The 16,011-nt window shown below is 38.8% G+C and overlaps 1 protein-coding gene across 23 annotated transcripts in view; it reads right to left on the bottom strand.

The window, feature by feature from the left end:
* DLG2 (discs large MAGUK scaffold protein 2) overlaps positions 1-16,011 on the bottom strand; it is a 2,052,576-nt gene that overhangs the window by 303,872 nt on the left and 1,732,693 nt on the right. For all 23 annotated transcript variants that reach the window (XM_044258404.1, XM_044258405.1, XM_044258399.1 and 20 more), the window contains one exon: positions 952-1,054. In XM_044258404.1, the coding sequence (XP_044114339.1) occupies positions 952-1,054 (103 nt within the window). The remainder of the gene's footprint in view (positions 1-951; positions 1,055-16,011) is intronic.

Here is a 16,011-nt window from a genome sequence, read left to right as displayed (position 1 = left end):
ACCAGGTTTCAGGGTTTACAGTAGCATGTTACAAACAAGCAATACTATAGCAGAAAAAGCCAAAATCAAACCAAACCAAACCAAACCAAAACAAAACAAACCCATACCAGGGACAACCAAAAATCACGTTAGCGTTAGTAAGAGTTCATGCCACGAAGAGAGAATATGGTCCCCTGATCATGGTCTGTTTCTCTCTCCCCTTTCTTCTGAAGGGATTCCAGACCAACCACCCTCCCCCACTCAGTGTGCCACTTTGGCCTATGGATTTTGACCTGAAGGCAATCTAGACCCTCCAGGGTCAAGAGAAACTTTTGCCCCTCCCATAAAGACATAAAAGAATCTCAGTTGGGGGTGTTTCCCAGAACAAGGGTTATTAGCAGAGGTAAATTTTATCCAGTGACTCATTTATATGGCCGGGCAAATATCTAATTACCAAACATCTGTTCTTCTACGGCCCTGTGAAATGGACTTCTGCCCTCTGAAGTCCCAGACCCCTGCCCACATCTTAGCTCAGGATGACATATATACCTTATTTCGCCTGTCTATGTGGATTCCCCATACATATGCTATTAAATCTGGTGTTTTGCTTGTTAATCTGTCTCACGTCAATTTGATTCTTAGTCCACCCTAATTCTTTTTACAATATTTCATTGCTGACCAAAAGTGTGTACCAGATAAGAACATGAATAATAAAACTGATGCTAGGTTTTTTGGATTTTGTTTGTTTTGAATTCATATTTCAAACAGGACTTTTTCTGATGTTTTCTTTGGAAGGTGAAGAGTAACAAAGCCTCATGTTCTTCGGACATGGAGCTCCCATTTTTCAGGATAAGTAAGTTTAAAAAAAAAAAGCCTTTTTGGTGGAGACTGGTTAATACAGGTGATCAGAAAGGTGGGTATATATTCACAAAGAAACACAGTGGAACTTGGTAAGGGTGGGTTCTCACTGACCTTCAGGCTGGTATTGTGCTATAATGGTCACCGTCTGTCCAGCCCCCTTCAGGGCAGCGGCGGCCTGCTCGTGAGATGCTCCGCGGAGGTCGATGCCATTCACCTGGAGGAGGAAGCCAGAGAACTTTGGTATTTCATAAGGCAGATCATTCTGAGAGAAGAAAAATGTTTCTCCACCGAGAAGCTAAGATTATGTCACCTGCCTCAAAACCCCTCCCGTCCTACCAAGGCATTTGAGTGTTACAGAGGAAGTTTCAGGCTCTTGACAACTTTTAGTCAGCAGAGACATGATATTTTATCTTGTGGCGTTTATAGCATGTCTTACTGGGTGGAAACTTGGTCTGTGCATGTCTACGAGAATTTTAGTGTGTGCATTTAATATGCCTCTGTGACTTTCCTAGATTTCTGGGATGGATATGAGCCTTCAAAATTAGAGGAAAAACAGGATAATAAGGAGAGACACATGTAATGTACATAGACGAGTACGTGCTGACAGATTAATATATTCAGATGAGGTTCTGCGTAGACTGTATGAAATGGGGCTGGCTACCTGCCAAATCCCTCTTTTTGGTCAGATGCCTGGTCTTGTCATTCCAAGCTTGGTTAGACAGCCCTGAGCCTTGTTCCAAAATAAACTTGACTGCCCCATTTCTCATGTACAATTCCAGAATGAATTCTGACAAAATGAAATAAAGGATGACTGGAGTTTATGTTGCTGTTGCTAACTCCCATTTTGGGGCTGATGCCAAAAGAGAAACAGAACATCTAAAAAACAAGCACAAAACTCTGCCGAGAGGGAAAAATCATTCTGATGTCAAATTTAATGAGAAGTAAAAACTGAAATCTTTCTCAAATCAACTCAGTCTAAGTCAACATAATATAATTACTGAGTGCCTCCAACATCAGGGCTCTGTTTCTGCCCCAGGAAAGGGACCAGGGGAGGAGAACAAAGGTGAGCAAGGCAGGCCCCTAAGAAGCTTCTCTGCTTCAACTGAACACACAGTAAGTCCAGCTTTTCTAACCTACCTAGAGCTAGCTTTTTGCAGTTGATGCCACAATTCTGTTTCCTTTTATTCATAGAGAGGTTGGCTACCATCCATGGAGGAAAAAAAAAAAAAAAAACCCTGACTAGTTGCATGTAAAATATAAAATCTTATTTTGCCTCTCATCTCTTTGACAATGACACTGGGTGGTGGATGGTGAGTTGCTTCTGCTTCCCTGCCTGGGATGTCTGTAATCTTTAGTTCCATATCCTAGATCTCCCATAATAGCTTTGTGAAAGTTTCCTTGTCGACTTTTATAATTGTCCCTGCCTCTTCCCTGCTTTCTATTCTGGTGAGCTCCTTACTGAGAGCAAGCATGACATAGTAACATGGAGAAGTCCAGTGAGCTGGGCGTGGCCTGACTGCGCCACTCACCGGCGGAGCGGCCACCTTTCAGCTCCTGAGACTCAACACTCTTCTGCCTTGGAGGGAAGCGATGGTGAGGAGTCTAAAACCCCTTTGAACTATACAATTCTGGATTTACTTGTTAGTAGATGACAGGCATTTCAGAGACTGTCTAGGCATGGATGAGTCAGAGTATGACTCAGACAGCCGGAAGAGACGGGAAAAGTAATAAGATGTAGGCTCTTGCCTACAGGAAATGGAATGCACAAACTTCGTGGGCCAAATAACCTCTTGTCTTGTCAAATAATTAGGGTTAACTTGCTATTAAAAAACAATACATGATCGTGGTAAATGAATTCCAATTTTTTCAGAAAGATATCTAAGGAAAAGTAAAAAAATCCCCTCATCATCATCCCTTAGTTTTTTGTGTATACTTTCTAGAAATCTACTATCTGCATATGCACGCACACAACTTTCTCTATTTCTGCTTCTTTCTTTACATATTTTAATATATCATCACATTTTTAGTTGAGTGAGTAGGATCATATATATATGTATATATATACATATATATATATATAATTCTATAACCTGTTTCTGTTTTGCTGTTCATTTAACAATATATCTTGGACAATCAGCTCATACCACTTTACCTTCTTAACAAGAGTCCAGTAATCCACCAGCATTTTTTTCAAAAGGATCCTCACCATTGTAAGTTCTAAGATTGTGTCCAGATTTTGGCTACTACGAGCAATTATGGAGGTATTTCTGAAGGGTAAATTCCCTGGAAAGATACTTTCTAAGTCAAAGGGAACAGGCATTATTTGTTTCTTTTAATTTCCCTTGCATGTTTTTAACATGATTATTTATTCACTAAGCAAACAGAAACTAATAAAGGAGAAAGCAAAAAGAAAAAGGCCAGAATCTCCTTGCTCAAATAATGTATTGATATAAAAAATAAAACTAACATATGTACATAATGAACACACATGAAAATTAAAGCAATATAAAAGGCATAAAAATAAAATGGTCCCCCTAACTCTTATTATTCTAAGAGTTCTTTGTATATACTGCCAATTATTTTTGTTATGAATATAAGCAGGTTTATCAAGTCATAATTTTAAAATTGTATACAAATAAGGTATTTTACACATAGTTTTATACCTTTATTTTTCCACTTACTAATAGATCTTAAAGAATTTTCCTTTTTTTTTTTTTTAAAGATTTTATTTATTCATTTGACAGAGAGAGAGATCACAAGTAGCAGAGAGGCAGGCAAAGAGAGAGGGGGGAAGCAGGCTCCCTGCTTAGCAGACAGCCCAATGTGGAGCTCGATCCCAGGACCCTGATATCAAGACCTGAGCCGAAGGCAGGTGCTTAACCCACTGAGCCATCCAGGCGCCTCCCCCACCTTTTTTTAAGATTTTATTTATTCATTTGTCAGAGAGAGAGAGAGCATAAGCAGTCAGAGTGAGAAGCAGGCTCCCTGCCCAGCAGGGAGCCTCATGTCGGACTTGATCCCAGAATCCTGGGACCATGACCTGGGCTGAAGGCAGACGCTTAACCGCTGAGCCACCCAGGCGTCCCAAAAGAATTTTCTTCACTCACATATTCCCATACACTGGCGTATCCCTTTTGATAGCTGTGAAGTGTTCTCTATGATTCAATATAAATTTGTTTTATCAGTGCAGGGTTGATGGACCCTTAGGTTGTTCTAGTATTCCACTATGATAAACTATGCTACAGTAAATACCATGTAACAACAAGTTGTTGGATAAAGGGTATGAGTGTTAAACTGTGATGCTATTGCCAAGTTGTCTCCAAAAATTTACACTCCCACAAATAAAATATGACTGACTTTCCTCACATTCTTATAGAATTTGCAAATACTCCAAATTCTTACATTTGCCATTGTGACATATAGACAATATTATTTTTGAATTTTGCCTTTCTATAATTATGAAGTTAAGCATCTTTTTAATGTTTGCTGATTATTTATGTTTCTTTCTGCATAAAATGGAAGTTTGCTTTTTTCACCTGTTTTCTATTTGTATAGTTTGTTCTTTCATTTTTAAAGATTTATTTATTTATGAGAAATTTGATAATTTTAATTTTTAATATTTATATTTATTTTATTTATATATTTCTATATGTTATATATTTTTATAAATAGATTTATATTTATTTTTTTTAAGATTTTTTATTTATGAGAGAGAGAAAGAAAGAGAGAGAAAGTGTGTGGGGAGGAGGGGCAGAGGGACAGGGACAGAGTTCCATACCGACTTCAGGTGGAGCTCGAAGCCCAATGTGGGATCCCATGACTGTGAGATCATGACTTGAGGGGATTGCTATGAAGAACTAAATGCCTTAAAAACTTGTTCATCCAGCACTTATACATTAGAACATTAAAATCATTCCCATAGGAGAAGGGACCTGCCCAGAGTCATACCAGAGTTAGCATAGGGTTGGACCAGCCCCAGGCTTCCTTGTTTGGCTCAGGCTTCTTCCCACTGTAGTAGATGTACCCTACTATGAGTGTGTGTTCATTTTCCACTGGGCCAGTAATAACCAAATCTGGCTGTTATCCTGAACAATACCACATTGCCCAGATAACTCTTGATTTTCCTCCAGATTTTAGCAAACATGTCCTCCTCCAGTCACATTTTTCAAGGTCACTTTGACTCTTAGTTCCCTCCCTGAGGTTTTGGTAATCTTTGCTCGAATAACATTTTTAGATGCATTTAAAAACAGTTTATATCATTGATATGATATTTTATTTTTTAAAACAATTTTTTAAAAGATGTATTTATTTATTTGAGAGTGAGCATGAGTGGAGGGAGGGGCAGAGGGAGAGGGAGAGGGAGACTCTCAAGCAGAGTCCCTGCTGAGCACAGAGCCTGATGGGTGGCCTAATCCCATGACCCTGAGATCATGACTTGAGCAGAAATCAAGAGTCGAATGCCTGACTGAAGCACCCAGACACCCAGGGAGGGAGAGAGAGTCTTAAGCAGGCTCCACACTGAGCAAGGGGCCTGATGTGGGGCTCAGTTCCATGACCCTGAGATCACAACCTGAGCCAAAACCAAAAGGACACTTAATAGGCTGTGCCACCCAGGTGCCCTTGATGACATTTTAAAATACCAAGTGTGACAGAGCCTCAAGTATTTGTTATTTCTATTTTTCTACTTCAGCTTGAATTTTCTCTTCTTTAAGCATGAGCTGGGGTCTTGGAGATCACTGTTCTTGAGTTCGACAATTATAACCCCTTTATCATTCATTGAGCCTCATACATGTTCATACTTATTATACATATTATTTATTAGAAAATTATTATACTTATATATTTATTATATTATTATACTCCGATATTTATACATTATCTTATAATCCTTAGGAGGTTGGGATTATTTTTCTGATTTTACAAATAAGAAAATTGAGCTCAGAGAGAATCACTAACCTACTCAAGGTTAAACAGTTGGAAGAGGTTAAGGATTTAGAACAGTCTAATTAAAACTCCTGAGCTCTTAATTCCAATGCCTACTGATCTCCCTTTAATATTCTTTTCAATTCTGAAGGTCTATTCTTACAAGACTCCAGTTCAGAAGCTTGCCTCTCAAGGACCTTGAGACCAACAGAACACAGTTGGGTGTGGCTCCCTGGTCAGCTCTACCATGGCCCCAAGCAACCTGGTTTAAACAACATGACCCAGTTTATAATGATTAGATCATGCCAGGCTGAAGCAAAAAGCTTTGGGCAGACTAGAAAAATTCCATCTAGTGCTGTTTATGTATACAACCATCCCTGGATCATAGGAGAAAAAATTCTATTTGTTAGGACATCCTTTTCACAACCATGTTGGTAATCAATAGAAATTTTAGCTCTTCTCCTTGATTCAAGTTAGTTGTAGGTTTTATTCAGATGCTAATGTGAAGGGAATAGTGTGCCATGTCCAGAGCCAACCCTTTCTCTATTTATTTTCAAAAGATGAATATTATGTTGGCTACTTCAACCATGAGGGCCCCTAGCTTGGGGCCCCAGGAGTTATATGAGTAAATAACTCAATGTTTTCCAGAAATATTTATCTATTTCTTAGTACTATAGAAAGGATGATATCAAGGGGCACCTGCGTGGCTCAGTCACTTAAGCATCTGCCTTTGGCTCAGGTCATGATCCCATGGTCCTGGGATCAAGCCCCACATCAGGTTCCCTGCTTGGCACAGAGTCTGCTTCTCCCTCTCCCACTCCCCCTGTTTGTGTTCCCTCTCTCCCTGTGTCTCTCTCTGTCAAATTAATAAATACATTTTTTTAAAAGGATGGTATCAAAATCAGAGAATTTCCAGAAATGGGGAGAGCCCATTTGTATGTATGTCTGCCTTTAAACTGACTCATCCACATTTCATACTCTTATATCCTTGTCTCCCATCATGTTGACCTTTTTATTTCTCTAATTTAGGCATTTCTGCATCTTTGCACATGCTAGTCTCCCTATCTGGAACCCAATTTTTCATCCCTTCCTCCCCTAGAAAACTTCTCCCAGTCAAAGATTCAGTCTGAATAGACTATGGAATATGCTTACTTGTGAGCTCCTGAAGGCAGGAACTTATCTTACTGGAACTTGTGTCTCTAGCATAGGACCTGGCAAAGAGTAGGTACATGATAACTACAGAGGTGAGTGAATAAGTAAGTGGGTGGGTGGAAAATATATTGACATTGCGTTATTCCAGGCAAATGGTCATCTATGCTTGATGTGACACTGGCTTTATTCTGATGAACTCACTGTCTTCAGAGAAATCCACTGCACTCGGGGTCAGCTTTCATGATTTAAAAAAAAAAAAAAAAGTTCTTTGCGTTGAGTCTAAATCATCTTCTTGATAGTTTCTACCTCTTGGTTCTACCTCCTCCTCCCAAGGGCTCATAGGACATTTCTTCTTTTTATTTCTTCTTTTATATGATTCTCTTTCTAACATTTGAAGACAGTTTCCTCATTTCTAGGTTAAATGGCCTCACTCCCTTCCTCATTTCTCCATATCACTCGTACCAAATGACTACTTATCTCTGTTTACCTACTTTTAGTGACAGGAAATTCTTTCCTTCTCTAGTCTGTCCTTTCCATTTTGGGATGGCTCTAATAAGTATTATTTCTAGAATCTTGATATTATTTAATACCTGATGAGAGACTCAGCTGAATGCATGTGAAGTGAAGTATGGCATCAGGGATCCTTACTAAAGGCTATTATCCTCAAATATGTACCCATCTATAGCTAACCACCAAACTGACATAAATTTGGTTTTTAAAAACTATCCATTTTAGTTATTTCCTCTTCCAAGTTAAGAGAGGAAGTGAACTTGAGTGACATATACCTATTATCAAGCAATTCACCATTTGGTGGAAGCACTGACAGCTAAATGCACAGTTAAACAGCAGGTGGAAAACACTTAGACAGGAAAAGGTCAGAAAGTTCTGGGACAGGAAGGAAGGCCCCCTACTGAAGATATGAGGAGGTATGAGAAGGTTTTCTGGAGGAAGTGAGATCAGAAGCAAGATATGAATGAGTTATCCGGTCAGGATGGGTGGGAATGCCCGTGGAGGGCTGCAGCCCAGGAGTAGCAAGAGTATTCCAAACAGAGAGGGGAGGGACATGTGAAGGTCTCGAGGCAGGACAGGACTTGATACACCTCAAGAAAAGAGAGTAGGTGTTGGTAAATGGCAGGGCGGGGGGGGGGGGGTGGCGGGGAAGGAGAGTAGGAAGAAGGTGAGAGATGATGAGGAGAAATGAAGGTGATGACTTGGTGATGACGGTAGTACTGGAGGAGAGGGCTGACATGCACGGAGCACTTACTCTGTGGCAGGCAAGGTTCTAAGCATTGCCTATTATCAATTCCCTTAACTCTCATAATAGTTCAATGAAGAACGCATAATAATACCCATTTTACAGAGGAGGAGGTTGAGGCACAGTCATTAAATAGATTGGCCAAGAGCCCACTAGTAATAAATGGCAAAACCAGGACTTCAACTCAGGCAGTCAGAGTCTCTCTTTGCTTTGCTTGTGCTTCATGATTGTTCTTATCTTTGAAATGGTTAATAAAGCTCGATAGTGAGTCAAATTCCTAATCACTCCTAAGGGTGACATATTAATGCTTTTCAAAGATCTGGCAGTGCAGGGCATGCCAAGCCATATTAACAAATTTGGGAGTTTATTTTGATGCAATGGGAAACCATTTCTCAGCTGAGAATGGAGAAATATTATGTTACCATCACTCCTGTACCCTAGGAGTGCTTCCAGTTAGAGAAAATGCAGGAGGCAGGTGCAGTTGCCAGCCCTGGTAAGAGCCTCTGGTGATGAATGGATCCCTCTGGAAATGCTTCTCAGAGCACAGCACTACTCTTTGTAGCTGCTTTGGTTTTCCATCCGAACTCGGGTCATTTACCTGCTATAAAAACTGTCACGGGAAGAACACTGGTTTAGAGTTGGAGCACCAGGATTCAAATCTTGGTCCAGCCATACCTTAACTCCAAGACCTTGGGTAAGTTACCTAACCCCTTTGAGCTTCAGTTTCTCCATTTGTAACAACGATAATGCTTATTTTGCCAGCTTCTTGTCAGGATGATCAAAGACAACACAAATAAAGCATCTGACACTTCACACACTGAGCAGGTCACCATTGGTTGCTATTCCTCTTAGAGCGTACCTATAACCTATGAATCAGGATTTTAAAATGGATCGTATTGGCGATAATAAAATCAAAGAACAGATTTAGTGTAAGATTGTCTTGGAATTTGAGTAGTTAAAAAATACAAATTTAACTGGATTATTATGAAAAAAATGCAAAGGGGTGACCTGGTGGGAAAGGGGGAGATAATTGGCACCAGATTTCAATTAAAACTAGTCTGTACAGAACACAGGGGACCATTTCAAGTACATTATTTCATAGTTGGGGGCCTAGTTGGTATGTGGCAGGGAGCAGCAGGGAAGAAACTGGGGCAGAATCCAAACTATTTCTACTTTATTCAGGGAGACTGGGGATAATAAGATGAGCAGATGTATTACCAGTGAATTAAATGAATGTAGAAGGGTCCAACTTTTCTCAAGAGGGAAGAAATCTATTTTCACTTTCCTAAAGTGATGTGATGTAGTAAGGTGGAAATCTGTTAACTCTGCCACTAACTTACTTGGGCCAGCCACTGAGCTGCTGTGGGAGGTGGAATGTTCTAGGCCCCATAATCTCTAGGGTCCTCTGTAATTCAAAATTTGATGATTTCCCTGGCTTAAAAATAACATCTCAAAAGTGTTTTAGAGTCAGTAGTAAACTGTTTTCCCACCTCATATTTCTTATCAAATAAGGTGGGACATAAATATAATAAAAGCTTCTCGTGTATTAACTGATCCTTATGATATACTGGTGAGTGAAGCAAGAAAACTATAAATAACCCATTTAATCCTGAACTGTAAGCAGGCTGGAGTGGCTCACACAGAGCATGGAGAGAGAGAGAAAAAAACGCCAACAGAAGTGGACCTTGAATGCCAGGTTAAAAAGTTTTATCAGTAAGTGGTGGTGGTTGCAGGGGTGATACAGTGGCATACAACACAATCTGACTAGTGTTTGGGTTAGGATAACTAAAGCAAGAGTGAAAAGTCGGGGGTGAAGAACTAAGCAATGAAAAAGAGAATAACCAGATGGGAGACTGTGGTAATATTACCAATGGTTGATGACAGGGAAAGCCTGAATTAGAAAACTGAGAATGGAACCATGGGAAATGGGGCATCAACTGGAGAGAGAAAACAGAGGTAGGTACTAGATAGCTATTCTCAAATACTTCTGGGGACTAAATAGGGTTTAAATAATATTTATAATAATGTTGAATGTTTGGAAATGGGAACTGAGAAAGGTAATCAGGGAAGTGAGGCTACCATCAGAATGCGAACACAGGGTAGAAAGTGGGTTTGGATAAGAGGATAATAATGTATTTTGTTTTGGACATGTTGAGTTTGTTTTATCTCCTGGAGCTTAGGGAAAGCTTAGAGAAAGAGTCAATGTTAATAATCAATTTAGTCTTGGAATTCCTAAGGTCAGTACCCTGATCTGACTAGCCCCAGACATAGAAGAGTCTTGCTGTACAAAGGTTAGATTAGTTCACAACAGTGCCTACATAGGAAGGACATATAATTATTAGCTATTAGTAAGCCCTACCCTGACATATACAAAGATGATGACCTGGGCTAGTATAAAATTATCTCAATAAAGACTCAGCAGGGCATGGAGAAGTACTAGTGTTAGAGGTACTGAAAGGGGCACATGGCACTCTGGAAAGTATGGTCCTAGGAGGGAGGAGTCCTGAGTTTCAGACCCAACCTGCTGTTAGTTCATGTTACTTTGGGAAGTCTGTTTCCCCTCTCTGGGGTTCAGTTTCTTCCCCTAAAAAGAAAGCCTTATGCTAAATCACTGAGGCCCCCCCTCCAGTGCTTCATAAACAAATATATTCTGTGCCCAATATGTTTTTTGTTGACAACGTGAGAAAAACAAACAGTTCATTTAGTGATAACTTTCCAAACACCCTCCAGCGTGAATGAATGAACTATAAATTGTGTTTGAAGTGGAAATTTCTAATTAAGTTCCTTTCTCCTCCTGGAGGCTGTTGTGCTTGGTGCGGAGTGATAACATTTCTGACAGGAGCTGTATGAGAGCTCAAGACCAGAATCTACCTAGAGCAGAAGCAAAATAAAAAACTGATGTTGGATATTTACATGGCTTGGCAGTTAAAATTAACATCCCTTTTAAATTTGGTTTGGTGATGCAAAAATAAACATGTATTTAAAAAAAAAAAAGAAAAATATTTTGGTTTACCAGGACATTTACAGATGGCTGATCATTTTGAAGTCTTTAACTGAAAATAATCCAAATATATATATATATAATTTTATTATATATAATGTTTATATATTTTTATTATATACATATATTTATATACATATAAATATAATATTTATATTTTATATATGATCTTATATATAGTATGTAATTTTCCAAACCCAATTTAGTATAGGCTAAGACATAGCAAATAACTCAGGATTCATGTGTTTTGAGGAACAAGAATATATTGCAAGAATATATAAGCAGAAATGGTTGAAGTCTTATAACATATTATACAAATATAAGATGATACTAGTACCTCTCACTCTGATTCTTTTCTTAACTCTAGACTTGCAAATCTGTGTGCTTACTTGACATCTCCAGCTGGATGTCTAAGATTTTTCAAACTTCTCATGCTCAAAATCAAACTCTCAATTTTCTCTGGGCAATTTTACCACGTTCAGCAAATGAGTAATAGGACCATCCACCACTCAAACCACTCAGCCAAGAACCTACCTGCCAACCTTCATTCTCTTTCCTTCCCACTTCCCCGTGCAATCCGTCAGCCTGTCTGTTTACTCTAGCTCCAAGCCACATTGCAAGTCTACTTTTTTCCAACTCTCCCCAGCCCCCTTGGCAAAGCCACTGCTTCTCCCAGGGATTCTGCACTAGCCCCCTGACTGGGCTTGCTGCTTTAATGCTGGCCCCCCAACACCCCACCATTTTCAATCCAACAGCCATTGGGATCTTTTCAAAATGTGTGTATATCAGACCAGATCCCCCTCCTGCTAGGTTTTTTTTTTTTTTTTTAAAAAAACATTGATTTTTGTTGTTGCTGTTGTTGTACCTTACCTTGACCTTGACCCATCCTGATTCCATCTCATTCCACTCTGCCTCCCTATTTCACAGGCATGAAGGCCTTAGATCTGCTTCACCTAAGCTCAATTTCCTTCCAGTCCGGGTCACTTGTTCCAGCTGTCTTTCTGATAGCAGTGCTCTTCCTTAGCAATTCTCATATTTCATCCCTTATTTTTAAAAGTCTTAGCTTATAAGCTAATAATTCAGAAAGATCTTTGTTGACTACCCCTTTTAAAGTAGCCCAGTAGACCATCTTTAACATCCTTTTTCAATTTCTTCTGAAACTCAGGTCTACCTGATATTGCATTATTATCCCAGCCACCCAAGAAAAGCTTCCTGTAAATAGAAACTTTGTTTCATTTGACTCCATACTTCTAAGGTCTGCAATGCTATGCAGATTTTTCACTGTACTCCTTGCATTAAGAAGTGATTATAATCATTAGATCACATTCTTTATTTAAATCATTAAAATCTGACCACTATTTATTGCGTACTTATTATGAGCCAGGTACTGATCAGAGTCCTTTTCAGAAGGAATTTGTCCTCTAGAGGGAGAATGGTTGATTAAACTGGACTCATGAATCAGAATCCCTGAGGTCCCAACCCCAGAATCTTTATTTTTGAAACGCTCTCTAATGACAGATGCTCTGTCAGATGTGGTCCCCTCTTGTGGAGATGTAGCTCTTTGCTCTCCTATGCACTCTTGCTGGTCCTTTATTCATACATACTTGATTTTAAAATAGTCTCAAGTTGTACTTTGATGCTTTACAAACTCTCTGGCCCTTTGGGACTCTATCACCAATGAGGACTTAGGTGATAGGAGAATGGCTCTGGAACCTCCTATAAGATATACTTTGGGAGGGAACACATGAACATGACAACAGTGACCCATACAAGCCACACCAGACCCATTCTCTTCATTCCAGGCTTCTGCCTACCACACTGCACTTTGGGCATGGGTATCCACTGACACGAGTGTCTCTCAGAGCCACATAAAGCTGTAGGTATCATGGCAGAAGTATCCTTGAAGTTCCCTTTCCTTGTCTCAATGCCTTTGAAAACATGGAATAACTCACTTGCATATCACCCAAGCCCCAAAACTGCTCAGGCAAAAGGTAAAACTCAGGGATCGGCTTTGCATCTCACCCTCTAAGCCCTCTATTCTGGGAAGGCATGTGTGTGCTTTCAGGCCAATGGATTCCCTTAGGTTAGTGTCAGACTTACAGCTGAGGTGTTTCCTTGATGGATGGTGGTAATAAAAGCGACCTTCCGAGTTTGCTCAGCATGTTCTCCTTTGTGAAACCAGTGGACTGACTGCAAATGCTGTTAGTTTTTTTTAAACTTAGTTTTCTGTGGTTTCCGGGTTTCTGATATTAAACTATGGCTAAATCTAATCTACCATTAAAAACACCATCAACAACAACAAAAAAACAAACAAACAAAAAAACACCATCAACAGGGAATTGATTAAAAAAATTATTATGGAATATGATGTAGCCATTAAAAACAATGGCATACATGCCCAATATTCTCATATCAACAAATAGCTGTGAAATAATGCTAAGTTAAAGAACAAGTTAAAAATTATATATATATAGATAACCCTGCTTATTAAAAGAAAAATAAAGAAGGGAGGAAGGTTGGGAAAAGGATTTATTATCTCACAGAAAATGCCTGAAAGTCTACAAAACCAAATGCTAAGAGAGGCTGCGGAGGGCTGTGGTCTTGAGGCCATGGTGGTTGGAGGTAATGCTGAAGAGGAGAGAAGGGGTTACATTTCATTTTATAGCCTTTAGTGGCTCCTGAATAATTTTTAAGTAAACATGTATTGTCATATAAGAGTTTTAAAAGTTATATTAGAAAAATTTTAACAATTGAATTTGAGGTTTGTGTTACTTTGACAGTAAAAAAACCAAACCAAAACAAAAGGGGCTGCCAAGGCACATGCAAAACACAGTGATGTTTATAGAAAAAGTGAAAGATTTGTAATCAAATATTCATATGTTACATCAAGTCATTGAACAGATTGTCTCTGAGCATCTTCTTTGTGGTCATCATCGTACTAAATGTTGGGAACCTACTGGTGAAGACAGCAATGGCTCTGTCCTCAGTGGCTTGGAACCTAACAGCAGTTCTCAATGGGGTATAGAAATGTGGAGGGGGGGTATTCTTTGTTCTTAAAATATCAGAGTCTGGGGTGAGGTTTAGCATTAATTCTGAAAGTCTCAGGTATGGTAAGTGTTCTGCAAAGTGTGGTACAGGCATACATAGGGAAAATCGGTCCTTCCAGAAATGCAGTAGCATCTGCAGTAAGAAATACTGGATCAGAGAAATATGTTAATTCCCAGTGAACCTTAATGGGATTATAGTCTAGGTGAAAGAGGTCTCCGTTCCTTTTTCCCACCCCGACCTGTATGCATGACCTTAATCATAAGCATTTAAAATCACTTTTAAAGGAAGAAAAAAAATCTTGCCATACCTGTCAAATAGCCCATTTCTAAAGCACTTAAAGGCCTTCAAGAGGAATAAGATGCTAATACAATTATCTTGGTCAAAAACCATTAATGTAAAATTCAAATTCTTGCCACTGCTCTAGGACCACTTAATGCTGGTTTTACTACCATTCCTCAGGATGATGACATTCTTTTGTGTTTGGGTTTAGGTGTGTCTTGGCATCTGACTGTTGTCCACAATTACATTGTAGCATTTCTCGTACTTAGTCCTTACCTAAAAATTAGGTTATCATCTCACTGCCTAAAAACTCTCAGGATACAGGTTTTCTGAGTTCAGGCAAACAGTGTCAAGGACTCCTGAATCCTCTTTCCAATTGTTTCAGCGTCAGGTGAAGGGGAGGAGATCTGAACAGACACGAATGCTGAAAATCAAATTGTACTTAAGACTTTTGCTGAGAAATGATATTCATCTACTGTCCCTTCAAAATATCTTTTACTTTTATTTTTTTTTCCTAATTTACTACTATCCCTAAGTCTCAATCTAGACTATTATAATAGAACCCTTCCCAACAATTTATTTTTGAAGAATTTCAACTACAGAAAAAAATTAAAGAACTATACTAAAAATTCAGACATTTTCATCAAGATCCAACAGTTGTCAATATTTTGGCACATTTATTCTCTCTCCCTTTCTCTGCCCTCTCTCAGAAGAGACACACACATAAATATACACACTTGTTCTTTTAGAACCCTCTGAAATATGTGACAGATATCATGTCCTTTACAAACCTAACATATCAGCAAGGCATCTCTCAGTATAAATATATATTCTACATACACACAGTATCATTATTAAATCAAAAAAGGTAACAGTAATTCTATACCATCCAATATACTATACCTATTCAAATTTTCTCAGCTGCCCTCAAAATGTCTTCTATAGATTTTTTTTTTTTCCTTCAATCCAGGATTGAATCAAGGTTTACTCATTGCGTTTCGTTGTTATATCTCTACTCACTATTAACCTAAAAAATTACCTTCTTTTTTCTTTTATGACATTGAGTTTCTTTTCTTTCTTTCTCTCTAAGTATTCAAGCTAGATACTTACAGACTGCTCTACATTCTGGTTTTGTCTAATTGTTTCTCCCTTATCAGAATCAGGTCAAACATTTTTAGCAAAATCTAGTGAGTAACATTGTGTGCTTCTTACTGGATCACATTAGGAAGACTATAAATGTGAAGTTGTCTCACTATTGGTGATACTAAGTTTGGTCACTTTGGTAAGGACCACCAGATCTCCCATTCCAAAGGCACCTTCAGAATGATACCTTTGTAAATAACAAATCTGTGGGGTAATTTTTAGAGATCATATGACTATCCTTTTTTCCCAATAAGCTTTCATCTCAATATTTTTTTAGTATTTCTTGACTAAGCTTGCCTAAAACAATTATGCTACTTAGGATTGGAAATTGGTGATTTTCTACTTCTCTATTTTTTTTTTTTTTTAAGAT

Source organism: Neovison vison, chromosome 7 (assembly GCF_020171115.1).
Source record: "Neovison vison isolate M4711 chromosome 7, ASM_NN_V1, whole genome shotgun sequence".
NCBI classification, from domain to species: domain Eukaryota; kingdom Metazoa; phylum Chordata; class Mammalia; order Carnivora; family Mustelidae; genus Neogale; species Neogale vison.
The sequence above is the reverse complement of the archived record's forward strand: the minus strand, read 5'-3'. Positions and strand labels throughout refer to the sequence as shown.